The 16158-nt window shown below is 40.5% G+C and overlaps 2 protein-coding genes across 2 annotated transcripts; both read left to right on the plus strand.

The window, feature by feature from the left end:
* Positions 1 to 3044: 3044 nt before the first annotated feature.
* LOC121884582 (trichohyalin-like) lies at positions 3045 to 5871 on the plus strand. The gene is made up of 2 exons (XM_042393440.1): positions 3045 to 3219; positions 4400 to 5871. Exons 1-2 carry the CDS (start codon positions 3190 to 3192, stop codon positions 5375 to 5377), a joined length of 1008 nt encoding a protein of 335 aa, XP_042249374.1. The 5' UTR covers positions 3045 to 3189; the 3' UTR covers positions 5378 to 5871.
* Positions 5872 to 11045: 5174 nt separating this feature from the next.
* Positions 11046 to 13864, plus strand: LOC121884356 (cyclin-dependent kinase 5 activator 1-like). The gene is made up of 3 exons (XM_042393126.1): positions 11046 to 11080; positions 12499 to 13146; positions 13345 to 13864. Exons 2-3 carry the CDS (start codon positions 12631 to 12633, stop codon positions 13834 to 13836), a joined length of 1008 nt encoding a protein of 335 aa, XP_042249060.1. The 5' UTR covers positions 11046 to 11080; positions 12499 to 12630; the 3' UTR covers positions 13837 to 13864.
* The last annotated feature ends 2294 nt before the right edge of the window (positions 13865 to 16158 follow it).

A 16158-nucleotide genomic window follows, 5' to 3' on the forward strand; every position in this document is an offset into this window, starting at 1 on the left:
CTCTCTTCCATAAAAGCTGCATGTGCTCCAAGCAGCTGCTTCTCTACTAAATACGTGTTTTATTCCAGTTCAACCATCTCTCCAGTCAAATAACATGCTAGGCTCTAGATATATTTGACTAAATCTGAGCAAAAACAACAAAGTCATGTATTTGTGTCTTAGTCACAAAGAACCCTGTGAATTCATGGAGCTGAGAGATATTCATCTTTATTTCTCAGTTATATACATTATAAGTGCAACACTTAAGATTGTAGGTCCCCTCATTTCCTGAAAATGTTCTGTGTGATTTGCCAGGATGTAAGGCTTCATTTTTAGGGTCTTTCACAGAGAGGATGATGCAATTTGTTAGAAATTATAAGAAAAAACAGAGTGTTCAGTTGGTTTAGTTGGTAAAAGTGTCATTATATTTGGAATCAAGTAGGTAAGTATTCTCACTTTTCTAAAGAATTGTTAAGAATCAAATCTACTAAGATTTTTTTTGCAAATTAAGGACAACATACTGTATTAATCCACATATAAAGCAACTTTTTTCCATTTTACTCATAATTTGTACCAAATTGCACCAAAATGTATTGCAAAATTGCCTAAAATTAACTGTTACGCTTCTGCAAATTACTCTCAGAAAATACTATAAAATTAAGGGACCTGTATAATACAGTTTTACCAAAATAAGCTCCAGGTTCACAGTGTGCACATTTGTCAGACATTTTGCACCACTAACCTGCATTATTACCTAATCTTGTGGAGCATGTTTGGCAAAACTCCCTCTGGATGTTGTAGCAGTGCTGCACCTCTAGAGGACGCAGCAGGACAAAACAAGTCAGGGAGAAAGTCAGAATTGTGCAGCTGAACATATAGTGAGCAGAGAAAAAGCAATGTGTGTGCTTTTGTTTGCATGCATACCAACATCCATGATGAGTACTACTGTATACACACCTGGATGTTTCCCATTACTGCAGTTGACTGCAGTTTTCACAGATGGACAGCATGTATGGGCCTAAGTGGATAGGTGAGAAACTCTCTTTTTTTTTTACAAACATTTATTTTGTGCAAATATTTTAAGAATTATTTGTTTTGCGGGAGGAAAAAAAAACATGTCAAATACCAGCATGCAGGCCGGTTACATCGCTATCTCAGTCTCTCTCCTCTGCTCCGCTGTTACGTCAATCAGCAGGTCTCAATGAGGGGAGTCACATCCACCTGCTACATGACACAGATTTCCCTATTTGGACATCAATCCCGGAGTTGAGGATGTTCCCCAGAGATAAAGCTGAGCTACTGACACATGCAAAGTGCTCCCAAGGGACTCTCCATAACCTGTTGTTCCCCTTCTTCTTTGAAAAGTGCAAAACAAGAATTGCCTTTGAAGTTCTTCCCTGCACATTACACACTGTGCTGTCTCTGTGTTATGGGTGTATAAACAAGTAGAGGTCTGTCTGCACTTTGGTAATGCTCTTGGTTTAGCTCAGTAGTCAGTACAGTTATCTATGATCTGGGAGACTTGAGTTTGAGGACTGGTGTGGGGACTTCCTATGTAAGATAGTTTATTCATAAACACTTATTTGAACACCTTAATATCCTAAAATTAAAAGCGTAATAAAAACAAAAACAGGATTTTTACACCTATTTCCACTTTCATTCAAATACAAATACAAATATAAATAATTCTGCTGCCTCAACAAATATAGATACAAATACTAACACTGGGCTCTCTGCACATCCCTATTTCATAAATGAGTCGATGTCTGTGGAACAAAGACGTCTTGCTTTTAAATTGACAGCTATCTTTGAGGTGATGTTGCTGGTTTTGAAAAGGCTGCATCCACACTGTGGTGATAGAATTGTCTACAGTAGCATGTAATGCTGGTTTCTACTGTATGAGTCATCCAAAACTATTTTTATTTCTAGATTGACTGTGTCTTAATTTACTGAAGACAATCTTCATACAAATACTCTTCATGCTACAATTCTCGTTCTTCAAAGTCGTGAGACTTCCATATTTTGTAGAGCATTTTTCAAAACACAGGATAGAAGTGCTGTACAGTAGTCCAGCTGATAGGGTTTTTTTCATCCATAGTGTTAATGATATGAAAAAGTTTAAGACTTAAGCTCTACCATTGAACTGTGTACTGTGAATGAAAATTGGCATGTACGTTCAAGACTTACTGCAGGATGTCTCAGACATGTCTTGAACGGACACTGCAGTTCATCTAACTAAAAAACAAGAAATCTTTGTCTGTCTGTATGTATGTGTGTCCTTTACATATCTGGAGAACCATTTATCTGATCAACTTTACACTCGGCGGGTGTATTGCTGGGGACTCAAGGGCATGCAGTGTCGAATTTGGTGCAATTTGGACATGCAACACATTTCATATTAATAAAGTTTGAATGAACAAGCAAACAGCGAGCCACTCAGCTGTGTCTGTGCAGCATGGGCTGTTTGATATAAACACTGTCACATCACAGCAGGGCGGGGCTTCTGGGCTCTGACTTGCTGAACAGGACAAAGGCACACGCTCAGTTAAACTGCCCGAGAGAGAAGAATGAGCATACACAGGAGAAAAAAACAGAGGTGGAGGCAGTAAAACTAGCCAGTAGGAGTGCAGACACATTTGATTGGCAGCAGACTCAACCAATGGAAGACCATAAACTGCTTCTATGGTTCAACTTCTGGCCTGTTCTGAACAGGCATGTTTTGAATGGGCACTGTACTTGTTGTAATATGACATTTTTCAAATATGATGATAATATTAAAGGAAGACTTATTGGAGATACATTAGGTGCGGTGTGTACTGTACATGAGGACATGTTGACAAACAGCAGGACAAGAGCAAAAGCCTGTTCACTCTGTGTGATTCTCTGGGTAGTTTCTCTCGCCTCTGATCATTTATGTTAGTACAACTAACTTCATCAGTAAAACTAATTCAGGCCTTTTGGCTGCATGATTGACATCACACATTCATAGAATGCTATCTTGTGATGGATTAAAGATTTACATTTACATTCCATGAAGAATTCTAGAATACATACACAAAGTATAAGTTCCCCACAGCCACAACAGTCATTTGGACTCAACACTCGAACTGAGAAAGTATCCTCATCAGTGGAGAAAAATCATCAACTACTTCCAAATATCTTCATTCAGTTTGTTACCCTGAGAAGAATTTCAACAACAGCATCTTAGAAATGGCGAAAAGAGATCTAAGAACCAAAAAGGTAAGATATTTATTTGTCAGTAAAAACTTGATCAAGAGACACTAACCTAACCTGAATCAAAGACTCAGAACAGCTGCTCTGGGAGCACACAACTGGAAAAATAACCCATAAAAATGAATTAATTAAATGAAAAAAGACACACAGACATGTGCAGATTGTAGGGCGCTTTTTTAAACACCAATTAGCAACTTTTCATACCCAATTTTATATTTATTTATTTATTCAAGGATATTGTATGACAACTTTATTTAGGATTTATTGCATTTGGACTTATAAGCACAAATGAGAACAAAATAGAATTACAGTTTAAATGTATTAATTATCATATATTGTTTGCACATAATAAGCTACAGCACTGATGCCAGCAGCTGCAGATTTATTTCATTTTCAATCTACAATTGTCAGTATATGTGGAGTGATGTATTTATATTTATTTATTTTATCTAACATATTTAATATATTCATATTTATTTTATGTGGCCCTTAATCTTCTTTAATTTATTCATATTTTTCCTAAAGCTTCAACAAATACAATGGTCTCTAGTTGTAACTAGCAATGTTAATAGATTTGGTTTTAGTTTTTCAGGTTTTCAAATATTTGCCTCTGAGATTTCTTCCATCACCCCAAAACAACAGATGGGAGTAGAACAATGAAAAATGATATATACATACATACAGTACCAGTCAAAATTTTGGACACACTTTCTCATTCAAGGGAATGGCAGGGTGTTTCCAAACTTTTTACTGGTACTGTATAGAAAAAACAAAACAATTGCAACATCTCTTTCAAGAAATAACATCCTCATTACTAGGGTTACTAAGATAATGCACATAATAATACACAATGAGCAGTTTACTCTTTAACAGTTTTATTAACTACTTTCTAAGGAAACAACAGTTTTTCTTCATGAAAACTGTTGACAGCATGTGTTGAGGATTATTTTAAGCAACAGGGACTCTGTTTCTGATGAGAAATGTTGCTTTTGAAAATGTGATTTTTCAATATGGAGAGAACCAGAAATGAAATTCCATTCACCTTTATTGTATCAGGGTGGTGGAAGAAATGTCAGAGAGATGAGTGTCTCAAAACCTGGTCAAATAAATACCAGAACACCTCTAGGAGTAAGTGAAACACTAAATAGTGCCAACCTGACAAATTATTCTCACTATTTTTCAACAGGACTTTAGGAGGGAGATGGAGGAACAGTCCTTCATAATAGAAAGACTTACAAAGGAGATGGACTGTCTCAGAGAAAAACAAGAGACACTGGTTTGGGCAAACAAAAGCCTGCAGAAGAAGAACTCTGCAGCTAAACGTGCCATCAAAAACATGAAAGCTGAGCGCCAGCAGATGCTTGACACTTTAAAAGAGAAAGAAGATCAGATCTCTGAGATGAGCGGGCTGAAGGAGGAGCTGGCAAAGTCAGAACTTCTGGTCACAGAGCTCAGAAAAATGCTGGAAGCTCAGACAGCTGCCCTCGTAAAAGAGAGAGTGGAAGCTGAGCAGAGCAAAAACGATTGGAAAACCAAACATGAGGCTCTGGAGAAAAGCTACCAGCAGGAGTTGGCCTCCAAGGAGAGGAGTTTCAAGGTGGAGCTCTCTCTGAAGGAGGAGAGCTTTAAATGTGAGCTCTCCGAGAAGGAAGAGACTTTCACAAAGAAGCTCTCCAAGATGGAGGAGACTTTCAATCTTGAGCTCAGTGAGAGGAAGCAGAGCTATGAAAACAAGCTCTCTGAGGAGAGGGAGTTTTCCAAACAGGAGCTCTCTAAGAAAGAGGAGTCCTTTAGAACGCAAGTCCTCATGATGGAAGTGAATTTCAAAAAACAGCTCATTTTCCAACAGCAGCGTTTCAAACAGAGAGAACCTATAAAGAAACCCACTCTCCATGAGGAGGTTTTGAGAAGGGAACATCTCAAGATGGCAGAGTGCTTCAAAGAAGGGCTCGATTTAAAGGAGCAGACCATCAGAGAGTTGACCCAGCGTGAAGAGACCTCGAACGAAGAGATAAAGCGCCTGATTATTCAAAACATCCAGCTTCAGGAGCTTGCCTTGAAAAAGAAAAAGAAGAAGAGGGGCTTCTGGAGGCGTCGTAGCAACAAAATTGAAATCCATGATGGCATGATGGCTGCTGCTGCTGGTCAACATGGACAGCAGTAGCTCCCTGACATCACCACCACACACCATAACCCCATCCTTCCTTTCCCCCTCTCCTCTATCCTAACCCCATCCTTCCTTACCCCCTTTCCTCTATCCTAACCCCATCCTTCCTTACCCCCTTTCCTCTATCCTAACCCCATCCTTCCTTACCCCCTTTCCTCAATCCTAACCCCATCCTTCCTTACCCCCTTTCCTCAATCCTAACCCCATCCTTCCTTACCCCCTTTCCTCAATCCTAACCCCATCCTTCCTTTCCCCCTCTCCTCTATCCTAACCCCATCCTTCCTTACCCCCTCTCCTCTATCCTAACCCCATCCTTCCTTACCCCCTTTCCTCTATCCTAACCCCATCCTTCCTTACCCCCTTTCCTCAATCCTAACCCCATCCTTCCTTACCCCCTTTCCTCAATCCTAACCCCATCCTTTCTTACCCCCTTTCCTCTATCCTAACACCCATCTTTCCTGCTACAAAATATATAATTCTATGAAATGATACTGCAGCCAGTTATTTAATTTCTCATCATGATGAGGGTTGATAAAGGGACTCATAGTTGACCTGAGGCATAACAAGCAATCTAAGCAGCTGTTTGTTGCCTGAAAAACAAATTCCGCTGAGGGTCTCAAAAAGGTTTAGTCTGGCTCTGTAGATATTACCCTTGTCCTTGTAATCTGATTATTCCCTATGGTTGTGTGGTTTTACATTATTTAAGGTTTCCATTATCCATTTGACTTTTCACAAGTTTTACAGCAATAACAACCAAACCTTTAAAGTCCCCATCCACTCAAAAATATGTTTTTCTTCTTGTTCCTACAGTTGGATGTTTGAGCTTCTCTGTGCAGAATGATGTACTGAGTTTGACACTAGAAGGATGTTTTCATATTCATATTTTCATATTCTGCTGAAAGTGGAAAGTTTCTCTGTGCTCACCAAGGGATTTTAAGGGATGGGCTTACGAGCATGATTTGTAACAATATATTCTACTTACACAAGTGTGATGTTGAAACTTGAAATCTCCAGTGCACATACACTGAGTTAGGGATGTTTTTGGTGTGATAGGAGACATTTTATGTCTAGCAGTTAAACTTTTGAAATTAAATATTTTAACAAGATAATTGAACTTTATTTGAGTTTCAAAGCATCAGCAGAGAGGCGGGAGGAAGCTAAATACCAATCTGCATACAGACAATAAATGGTTAACTTGTAGAAGCGGGTGATACGGATGATTTTTCTCTCATGGTATATAGAAATTTTATTAATAACATAGGTTTTTATTTATTTATTGATGTATTTATTGGGACCATGTACAGTGTTAAACATAAATGTTACCATTTGATGTACTGCACCAGTTAGTTAGCTTATTGCTAATTTTCATCTGCAGTCCCTTCAGCAGGTCACAATTAAATATATATACAGCACAATATAACAGCACAATAACAAACAGTACAAAGCAAAAAACACACAGGACACATTATACAAAATACAAAGCTACACACAATAGCACATCACATACACCCACAATGTCAACTAGAAATTAATAATGTAAGCTTGTCATATTATAAGCAAGATTGTCCGTGTTCATGAGAAGACCCTGAGATAAAAATGTAGAATCAGTGGTTACAGAGCTGAGCTGTTTTTAGCAGATTTTTTAATTTGGTTTTGAACATACTGATGGAACTGCAGCTCTTCATATCATCAGGTAGGTTTTGCTGTGCTTAGCAGTGGTCTGAGCCTAATGCTAGTGTCAGCATACTAACAAGCTCACAATGAGAATGCTAACATGCTGATTTTTTAGAGGCCATGTTTACTCTGCTCAGGATTGTAGTCTAGTGTGTTATCATGCTAATGTCTGCTAATTAGCACTAAACACAAAGTTTGGTCATAAACCAAATATTTGATGAATTGAAGTTCTGAATTGATGATGGCACCAGATAAAAAATGTCAGAGGATCACCAAAGTGATAATAATTCATCCTGTACATGAATGTCATGCCTGCAATCCATCCAATAGTAGCAGAGACATTTTACTCTGAACCAAAAATGTCAAAAATAAAAAGTTTGTAAATTGTAAATAATAAAATCATTAGAATACATCCTCAGGGATATTTCATCAGATAATGAAAACTTTGACCAGCTTGTGGCACTAGATGTAAAGTCAGGGGATTGGTTGCCAGTCCAGCCTTGTGTGTCATGCTGAACATGGAACTATGTTCTAGTTATACAATAATCAGCCCATAAACAATCTCTGTTCAGTCTCAAACAGACTGTCTTCAAAAAGATATCTTAATGGCCAGATATCTTTTCCTCAGTAAACAAAAGATAAGCTTGGTGAAAGTATTTATAGGCTATATTGATATCTCAGACAGATGGGGGCTGGTATGCTATAATGCCCAATGTCTTAAAATTAAGTGTGAAAATGCTGCAGTATAAATGCACCCATATCTTGAGTCTCTTTGCTAATGATTTTAAACAGAGATCAAAAGTAAAATGGGTCAAACTTTGCATCCTGGAGCTATTGTATAACCCTTGTATTGCTTTTGTGTGACCTTAGAAAATATATTGTGGTTTTTTTCATCTTTGTTTCTATGTATGCTCATAGGAGGGTGGTAGGTGGGGGAGGGGGATGTTATATGCCTTTTCTGTGCTGTGCTGTTTTACTTTGCTCTTTGTTTTGTTGAATGCATCCTTGGGAAAACTGAAAATCAATAAACACACATACAGCCAGCAACCAGGTGACTGACTGTGATAAATCATGCAGAGCTCAGCTATTATTCCTCTTTCCACATTCAGATGCAGCAGCCTCTTTAAGAGGCTTTACAAATCCCTCCAGCCGTTTAACTCAGTGGCATCCTTTGCCTGTGGGTAGAGCTGTATATGGGAAGAAAGCCATTCAGATAAATTCACCTTCTAGCTTGCAGCCTACAGATTTGACGATTTTATGGAGTCTTGCTTATGACTGAAAAAGCACAATGTGTTAATGCCAGTAGATAACAGGTGGTCCTCTGGATGCTGGATGACACACTGCTAGTACAATGAATTTCATCTGGAGAGACAAGAGAGAATCACAGAATTGATGTGTCTGTAATGGGGTGCTATAACTTGGTGCTAATTATAGGAAAAACTGAGACACCTGCTGTTCACTGATCAGAACACTCTTTAAGCACCACTGGGATATATGAGTTGGATGTCTACCAATTGAACACTGTCTCCATTCCCCTCTAAATAGAACCAAATTGTAGAATACCCCTCAATTATAGCAGCATCTGCCTTCTTAGTACAGCCTAAAAATTTTATTCTAATATACCAAACAACAGGCTATTTAGAGTATTTAGTAGTATTATTCTAAAAGTAGAATTGACAAAGCAGCAAACCAACTTTTGCATTTTTCGTTGACAATCAAAGGGCTTTTGATCGGATTAATATATATCTGCTAGCCTTGAAAACCCAAAGCAGGGGTGGATTGTAGATTTTCTAAAGCAATCCAGAGCTTGTACAGTAGGCCAGTTGAGATCAATGTTTACATGTTTACTGACTGGTTTGAAACTCCTTTTGGAGTTAAACAACGTGAGTTTCACTCTCCAACTTTTTTTTCAATATGTATGAATGATTAATCTCTACACATAGAGGAAGTTATTTAGTCAGGACACCAAATTGGGTATTGTGTTATAAACTGATGATGTTGTTTTAGCAGCTGAGTCTGATCTACAGAACATGTTAAATGTGGTTAGCATGTGGTGCTAAAAATGGTGATCAGCAATAAACCATGCAGCAAAATATAAATAACACATTTCAGAAAGAAAGAAATGAGTAGTTTTTTTTAAACCTCTTGAATAAGTTAATGCATGTACATTTTTCTCTTGATGAATTTAAGACTTATGAGATTGCAGTTGGGTCTCTTTTAGACTATGTTGGGAGTATAGGCTCAATTATTAATAAACTGAAAATATGCAGTGACCTTGGTTATTATTCATACTGTATTCAACAACTAATAGGGCTATGGAGTATTTCATAATCTTTACAGAATGGAGATACATACAAGGTGATCAAAAATTTGTTACTGGAAATACAGGTCAGATATGCCAGGCAGTAAAATAAATAAGGTGTTTACGTGGAGTAAATCACACAGTTCTTCATTTGCAAAAGAGCTTTACTAGGTCTTTGAGGAGGTTGATATGCTGTATATCTACAGGAATCATTGGTGTTGTCATGTGATATCTGAAAAGGTAAGCTTTTATTAAAGATTGAAGAAAAGTAGTTCAAAGCCGAAATTAAGCTCATGTATGCATGTTTAACACAGGTTTGGCCCTATATCATATGTTACATCTGGTTTATCTAGAATTTAAAGATCTTTGGTGGTACAGTTGAGAACTAGTTTGCTTCCTCTGACCACTATGATCTGTGTGATTTGAGAAAAGTAGAAAGAGTCCCATTTACTTTTTCATTCTACATACTGTGATGATTTAGCATCAAGTTAAATTGTTTTCCTTTATTTTTATTCTTATTTTACTTTTTCTGTAGCATTTTTTGAAAAGGTATTTGCACAGTAAAACCTTACTGGTAACACTTTACTTTAAATCTCTCTATTTAGCATTTGTAAGCAGTGTATAAACAGTTAAATGATTTAGAACACAATAGAATGAAGCAAGCAGATATACGTGTTTATTGTCAGCAACTACAACCCCTCCTGTGGACATCCATAAGTAGTTGCTGGTGTATGAACAGATACTGAATGACAATATGATGAAACACAGTTGTAATAATAGGACAGCAACTCGACACATTTGTCTGCAGACGGATTTAACACCCACAGGGGCTTGGCCTACTCAGACTGATTCACAAAATCCTCCGTGCTTGTCTTCAGCAGCCAGCCTCCTCCTCCTCCTCCTCCTCCACAGCAGCAGCTTTAACACATCTGGTCGGCTGGTTCAGCACCTCGGACAGCGAACTCTCTCTCCGATAGGCTGGAGCCTGTCGGCGGCCAATGGCTTCAGCGGCTCGGCTGCGACAGCGACGGCCAGCAGCAGCAGCATCCCGGCAGCAGCCAATCAAAAGGCGTCATTTCGCTCCCACATCCAACCCGAATAACTGCAGATGCCCGCATCAAAGCAACGGGTCTCCCTCTCTCCCTCTCGCAGGTTTGCATAGGGAATAAGCTGCTTTCTATTTTTGGAACTCATAGTGGCCATTTTTTCTCTCTCTCTCTTGGAATTTTCCGCTTTTGTGTTGATTTAGGTTTTTTTTTAATCGATATGTGTTGTTTCATTTATGTTAGAGGCAGGTTTGTCCAAGCTGTGAGCATCATAGCGGGACATTAATAACCGTGACCGTATAGATTTTCGGTTCTCAATGGAAGACATCTTCCCACTCGCAGCGAGCGAAGGAGTGAAACACATCTCGCACCTGCTTTGTATCTGTGTTTCCATCGACGAGCGAGGGACTTTTTATAAATGAAGATTTGAGGGAAAAAAAGGCAGTAACCCACCGGGACAAGATAAACCTGTCGGCCTGTAACGCTGGGGGTTTACATTGGCAGGGACCGAGCCGTTTTCACGCCCTGGAACCCGGGCAGCTTGCGTTGGCGGCCGCGGTGTGTGGAAACCGAGCAGAACGGGTGGGAAGCAGTCACATTTTGACCACATTTGCACAGCAGCAAAGGGGGTCAAGGTGTGATACATGGATTTCACAAGAAGAGTCGATTAATTAGAAGGTAGGAAAACATGGCGAATTGTTTTGCTTTATATGAAAACAGCTCTTCAAATGATAAAACAGCCTAAAAAGCAGGCCCAAATAGCGTAATATACATGCTCAACAGTTAACAATAAATACACACCAACATTTAATGTACAGGTGTGTAAGAAAAGCTCTCCTATTTTTCATATTTAGAGGATCTATGTTGCTCAAAAATGGCTCATACAAGCATTGAAGACACCATCATATTTATTATATTATGTTTGTGTGTGTGTATGAAAACATCAGCTGTTGTTTCTGAAGATGCCTTGTGTTGTGGGGGGGTGGGCTGTTTTCAGGGCTTCCATTTTGAAGCTAAGATGGATGCTTGCGCACATTTCTTTCTCATGCCTCTGTGGCCTTATCTTGGTTCTTATATAATACTGATGAACGCTAGAGTGGCGGCAGGCCCGCGCTATGGTGAGCGAGGATGCATAATATATGTTGTATGTAGAGAGAGATAGAGACATGATTTAATTATAGAGATTAAGGCTAAAACCCAATGGAAATTTGGTTCATGATTGCTGGGGTCCCTTTATACCCAGGGATGCTCATTTTGTGTGACAGGAAAATAAACCATGAGACTCCTTTATGTGACCACTACATTACTAGTGTGAGGGAATGCCACCAAATTAGGTAGCCATAGAATTTCTTATTAAATTTTCATCTAGAAAAAATCTCAGTGATAAAACATAATAAAACCCTTTACACATAATGTTCTGTCAACTGACATTATATCAGAGGTAAATGTTTAAGTATTTTCATTTGATACAATCAGTTACATTTTGAAATCTTGATAGGTTTCATCCGCACTCACTGCTCACAAAAACAAGCAAAACCTTAAGCGTAACCTCTGTAACAGAAAAAAAAAAAATCTTAAAATAAGGTCCACTAAGTACTTTTTTTTTTTGGCCTCTCAACCACATCTCATGGTCTTCATCAGGGAATGGAGTTTGCTTAGTTGTCATGGTAGCCGGAGGACAGTAACAGCACTGTCGAAGTAGTTATCTTGGCAGCGGCATCTCCATGACAACTGAGCAAACTCCATCTGCTCAGAAGACTGTGATGAACTTAAAAGCTGAGCAAAAGCTAGTAAGCGGACTTTGATATGTTTTCCCCTCGCTCATTATTTACAAAAACAAGAAAAAACTAGAGTATGACAGTTCATCTTTGACCTTCATCTAACAGTAGTTTATCAAAAGAGAGGGGATGGAGTTTTTCCTCAGTTGTCATGGTAACTGGGAGACAGCAAAAACACAGTGGAAAGAGATATCTAGGCAGGTCGATCCACACTGAATTTGGATGTAAATGATGTGTTTGTTATTATTGAGTTAATTCTGCGTTGTTTACTACATATAATGGAGAATATTGCTATTCCTTCCTGTTCTTTGCTCACAGGTTCAACATCCTCCAGAAGTGAGTCACTTTGGTCCTCTCAAAGCTCTTTGTCTTGACCAATTGAAGAGCTTTCCCCACACTGCTCCCCACTCCACCCTTCCTGTGTCCCTTTGCTAACCCTCGCCAGGCATCATGGGTACTGTGCTGTCACTGTCCCCTAGCTACCGTAAGGCAGCGCTGTTTGAGGACGGCCCGGCCACGGTGGGCCACTACACAGCAGTCCAGAACAGCAAGAACGCCAAGGACGCTGCCGCCGCCGCTGCAAAATCCCTCAAACGCCCCTCAATCATCAGTGTGCTGCCATGGAAACGCATTGTGGCTGTATCAGCGAAGAGGAAGGGCTCCAAGAAGCTGCAGTCAGATGGCGGGGATGGTGGGAAAGGGAGCTCGCCGGATGGCCATGCCGTCGCCACCGCCAATTCAGGCTCTAATAGCCTAAAGCTGAAGAAGTCTCAGTCCTGTGCAAACCTTTCGTCTTACTCATCCAACCAGGACCCCTCAGCCACCACCACCACTACCTCCTCCCACCTGCCCACCTCCAAGACCCTGGTTAACGTAGCTACTGTCGCTGCCAAAAAGAATTCCCTCACAGGCTCTGGGATCCAGCCATCTACTGCAGCTGGCACGCCAAAACGTGTCATTGTCCAGGTAACCCTAATTCTAATGGTTTCTTATTGGGGTTTTTTGTAATCATAGACAAATTGTCATCAAATTAAAAGCATTCTGTCATCTCTAGAGATTCACACTCTGCTGTCTCTTTTCCCCAATCCTCTTTCTTACCTTCCCTTTTTTCTCTTTCCTTTTTCCTCTTCTTTGCTGACCCTCCATCCCCTTTTCTCAACCCAGGCCTCCACCAGTGAACTGATGCGCAGCCTGGGCGAGTTCCTGTGCCGTCGGTGTTACAGACTGAAGCGTCTATCCCCGACAGATCCAGTGCTGTGGCTGCGCAGTGTGGACCGCTCCCTCCTCCTACAGGGCTGGCAGGATCAGGGCTTCATCACTCCGGCCAACGTGGTCTTCCTCTACATGCTGTGCCGCGATGTGGTCTCCGCCGAGGTGGCCTCAGAGCGCGAGCTGCAGGCCTCGCTGCTCACCTGCCTCTACCTCTCCTACTCCTACATGGGCAACGAGATCTCCTACCCGCTGAAGCCCTTCCTGGTCGAGGCGGAGAAGGAAGCCTTCTGGGACCGCTGCCTGGAGATCATCAACCGCATGAGCGGCAAGATGCTCCAGATCAACACCGACCCACACTTCTTCACCCAGGTGTTTGCTGACCTGAAGAATGAAAGCAAGAAAGAGGAGGAGAAGACCAAACTCCTTATAGGCCTTGACCGATAAGAGGGACCTGGGAGGGGGGAAGAAAGGATAGACGGGTGGGAAGATTGATGGGTTTAATAGGCTGAGGACAGGTGGACTAATGTTGAGCAGTGTAGCGCTAACTGGGAGCAGTGCTGTTGTCTGGCGTCTCTACTGGTCTATAATTAACCGAATTTCCTGTTTGTAACCCAGAACAAAGAGCTTCAAACATGACGTTTATATTGTTTGAGGTGGGTAATGAGGCACCTAAACGCTTATAGGCTTTCAGACAGAGGGAGTAACTGATCTGCAGTGTCTCACCTGAACGCAGCAATTGGCCTACAGGGCAGTTTTACCACCACAAAGCAGATAACAGTTGCTGTGGTGCATGCCACACACTCAGATACATTATTGGACACAATTGGATCTGATTAGATTCTCAAGACTGATAGGCTACTTGTTGGTATCCAACGTCCCGGTTGCTCGGCTCAGAATGCGACAATAACAAGCTTTAAGGCAAAGATATGATCATTTGTTTTTCAAGAACAATGTAACTGACAGCAGAGACAAGCAAAGCTGTTTTTATCAAATGCCTAACCAGCAGGGTTAGTGATTTGACATTAACAGGCTGTAAGAAAGACATATTTATCATTTTTATCTTTTGCCTCAGGTCCAGAGACACGCATCAGTCTGACCTCTACCTTGTTTCAGTGAGATAAGAAATGAAATCTGATATTCCTGGTGAAGTAGCAAGTGTTTTTCTGTCTTTTGATTGAAAGAGGTTAGAAACGCCAGACAACACGGAGTAACATAATTAAGGGTGAATATTATAAATATAAAGCTACAGGATATTGATACAAAGGATATTGTGTGATAGTATCCAGGCATTTTCGCTATAGAGAAATGTCAGGGTATTGAAAAACTAGAACCACGTTGCATGAGGTCACTTCATATGTCCTTGCACATGACCACCTGCTTATTGCCAACTCCACTTTACCTTTTTCCTATTGTCCTGCCCAAGCTTATTGCACTCTCCAACTCTGGCTGCGAGGCCCACGGTTGAAACTTTGAATATGATAAAATCGCAACATGGATAAGCTAGAATCAACCACAACACAACTAGTCTGCAAACGTGTCAGAATGACAAATTAACATCTCTATTTGACATAATGGTACTGTAGTGGGTTCATTCATCCATTACATAAAGTACTGTGCTATACTTTTAAGGGAACATTTGGGTTTATCTAGTCAAATCTCTGATCGAATTTAAGAGTATGAAATACTAATCCAATGGGCACAGATTAATAATCATTAAACAAGCCCTGCTGTAAGCTGTTTACATTTACAAAAACATGGGAAAATGCAATACTGACTCCTAAAGGGCATATTTACATGGGAATTTATCTCATTCCTTGCTGTTCCCTTGCACTTTCTCCTGCAGTCCATATTGCTGCTGTCCTGAATGACCACAGGAAAATGTTTTATTGAAAGAAAGAAAGAAAGAAAGAAAGAAAGAAAGAAAGAAAGAACGAAAGAAAGAAAGAAAGAAAGAAAGAAAGAAAGAAAGAAAGAAAGAAAGAAAGAGAGAAATTTCAGTTTTAAAATACTGCACTCATGTTGTGTGCATCATACTGTATGAATGATTGGTGGAGCTGGGTTGTGAAGGACGTGTTCAGAGAGCAGATCATGTGATCCGTCTCAACCAATGGTTACATACGACAGAATGAAAGAAAATGTGATTATATTCCAGGTGTGTGCAGGCAGGAGCGGACGCTACAAATGTTGATGCGACTTTTCTTCCAAAACAAAACGCTTTGATGTTGCTGTCGCCACTTGGCTCGAGGGACCTCTGCTGTTTGAAGTGTGCCCCCCCTCTCCCCCGCCCCCCCCTTTCTCATCTGTTCATTGCTCTCCACAGTAACCTGAACAAACTAAAACTACATAGATTCTCTCTCTCTGTTTATCCGCTCTGGTCTGATTTGAACCTGTCCTGTCCTGTCTGGTGCGGTCCAGTCCAGTCGTCCCATATTTAGAGACTCTCTGGTCCGCTGACCTGATGGCTTACTTATTCACTGAGTTGTTTGACATGCATGTGTGCTTCTATAGGTTTCCTAGCATGCTGCTTTGTGTTGGGCACACCGCACCACACGTTACAGAAGAGACTGAGCGGTCGCCACGCTGAACTGCTGAAAGCTAGACTCCTTGATGTGACATCATGGCGACTTGGCACAAGGGCTCTCTAATGAAGGACATGTGTGACAGGCTAGCTGTGTCCCTGCTTATGCTGCACATAATAATAAAGGCAAAGCGTTGCACCTTCATTTGTTTTACAGGATTTCTACTGTTCTTGGTTCCATGGTGCTG

The sequence above is a fragment of the Thunnus maccoyii genome, chromosome 18, assembly GCF_910596095.1.
Source record: "Thunnus maccoyii chromosome 18, fThuMac1.1, whole genome shotgun sequence".
Classification (NCBI taxonomy): Eukaryota; Metazoa; Chordata; class Actinopteri; order Scombriformes; family Scombridae; genus Thunnus; species Thunnus maccoyii.

What these genes read in the sequence shown, in the direction of transcription:
- LOC121884356 (XM_042393126.1), top strand. Translation starts at nt 12,631, where the DNA reads ATGGGTACTGTGCTGTCACTGTCCCCTAGCTACCGTAAGGCAGCGCTG. An exon ending in CAAAACGTGTCATTGTCCAG is followed by an intron (nt 13,147 to 13,344) that starts GTAACCCTAATT and finishes TTCTCAACCCAG; the next exon opens with GCCTCCACCAGTGAACTGAT.
- LOC121884582 (XM_042393440.1), top strand. Translation starts at nt 3,190, where the DNA reads ATGGCGAAAAGAGATCTAAGAACCAAAAAG. An exon ending in GAGATCTAAGAACCAAAAAG is followed by an intron (nt 3,220 to 4,399) that starts GTAAGATATTTA and finishes ATTTTTCAACAG; the next exon opens with GACTTTAGGAGGGAGATGGA.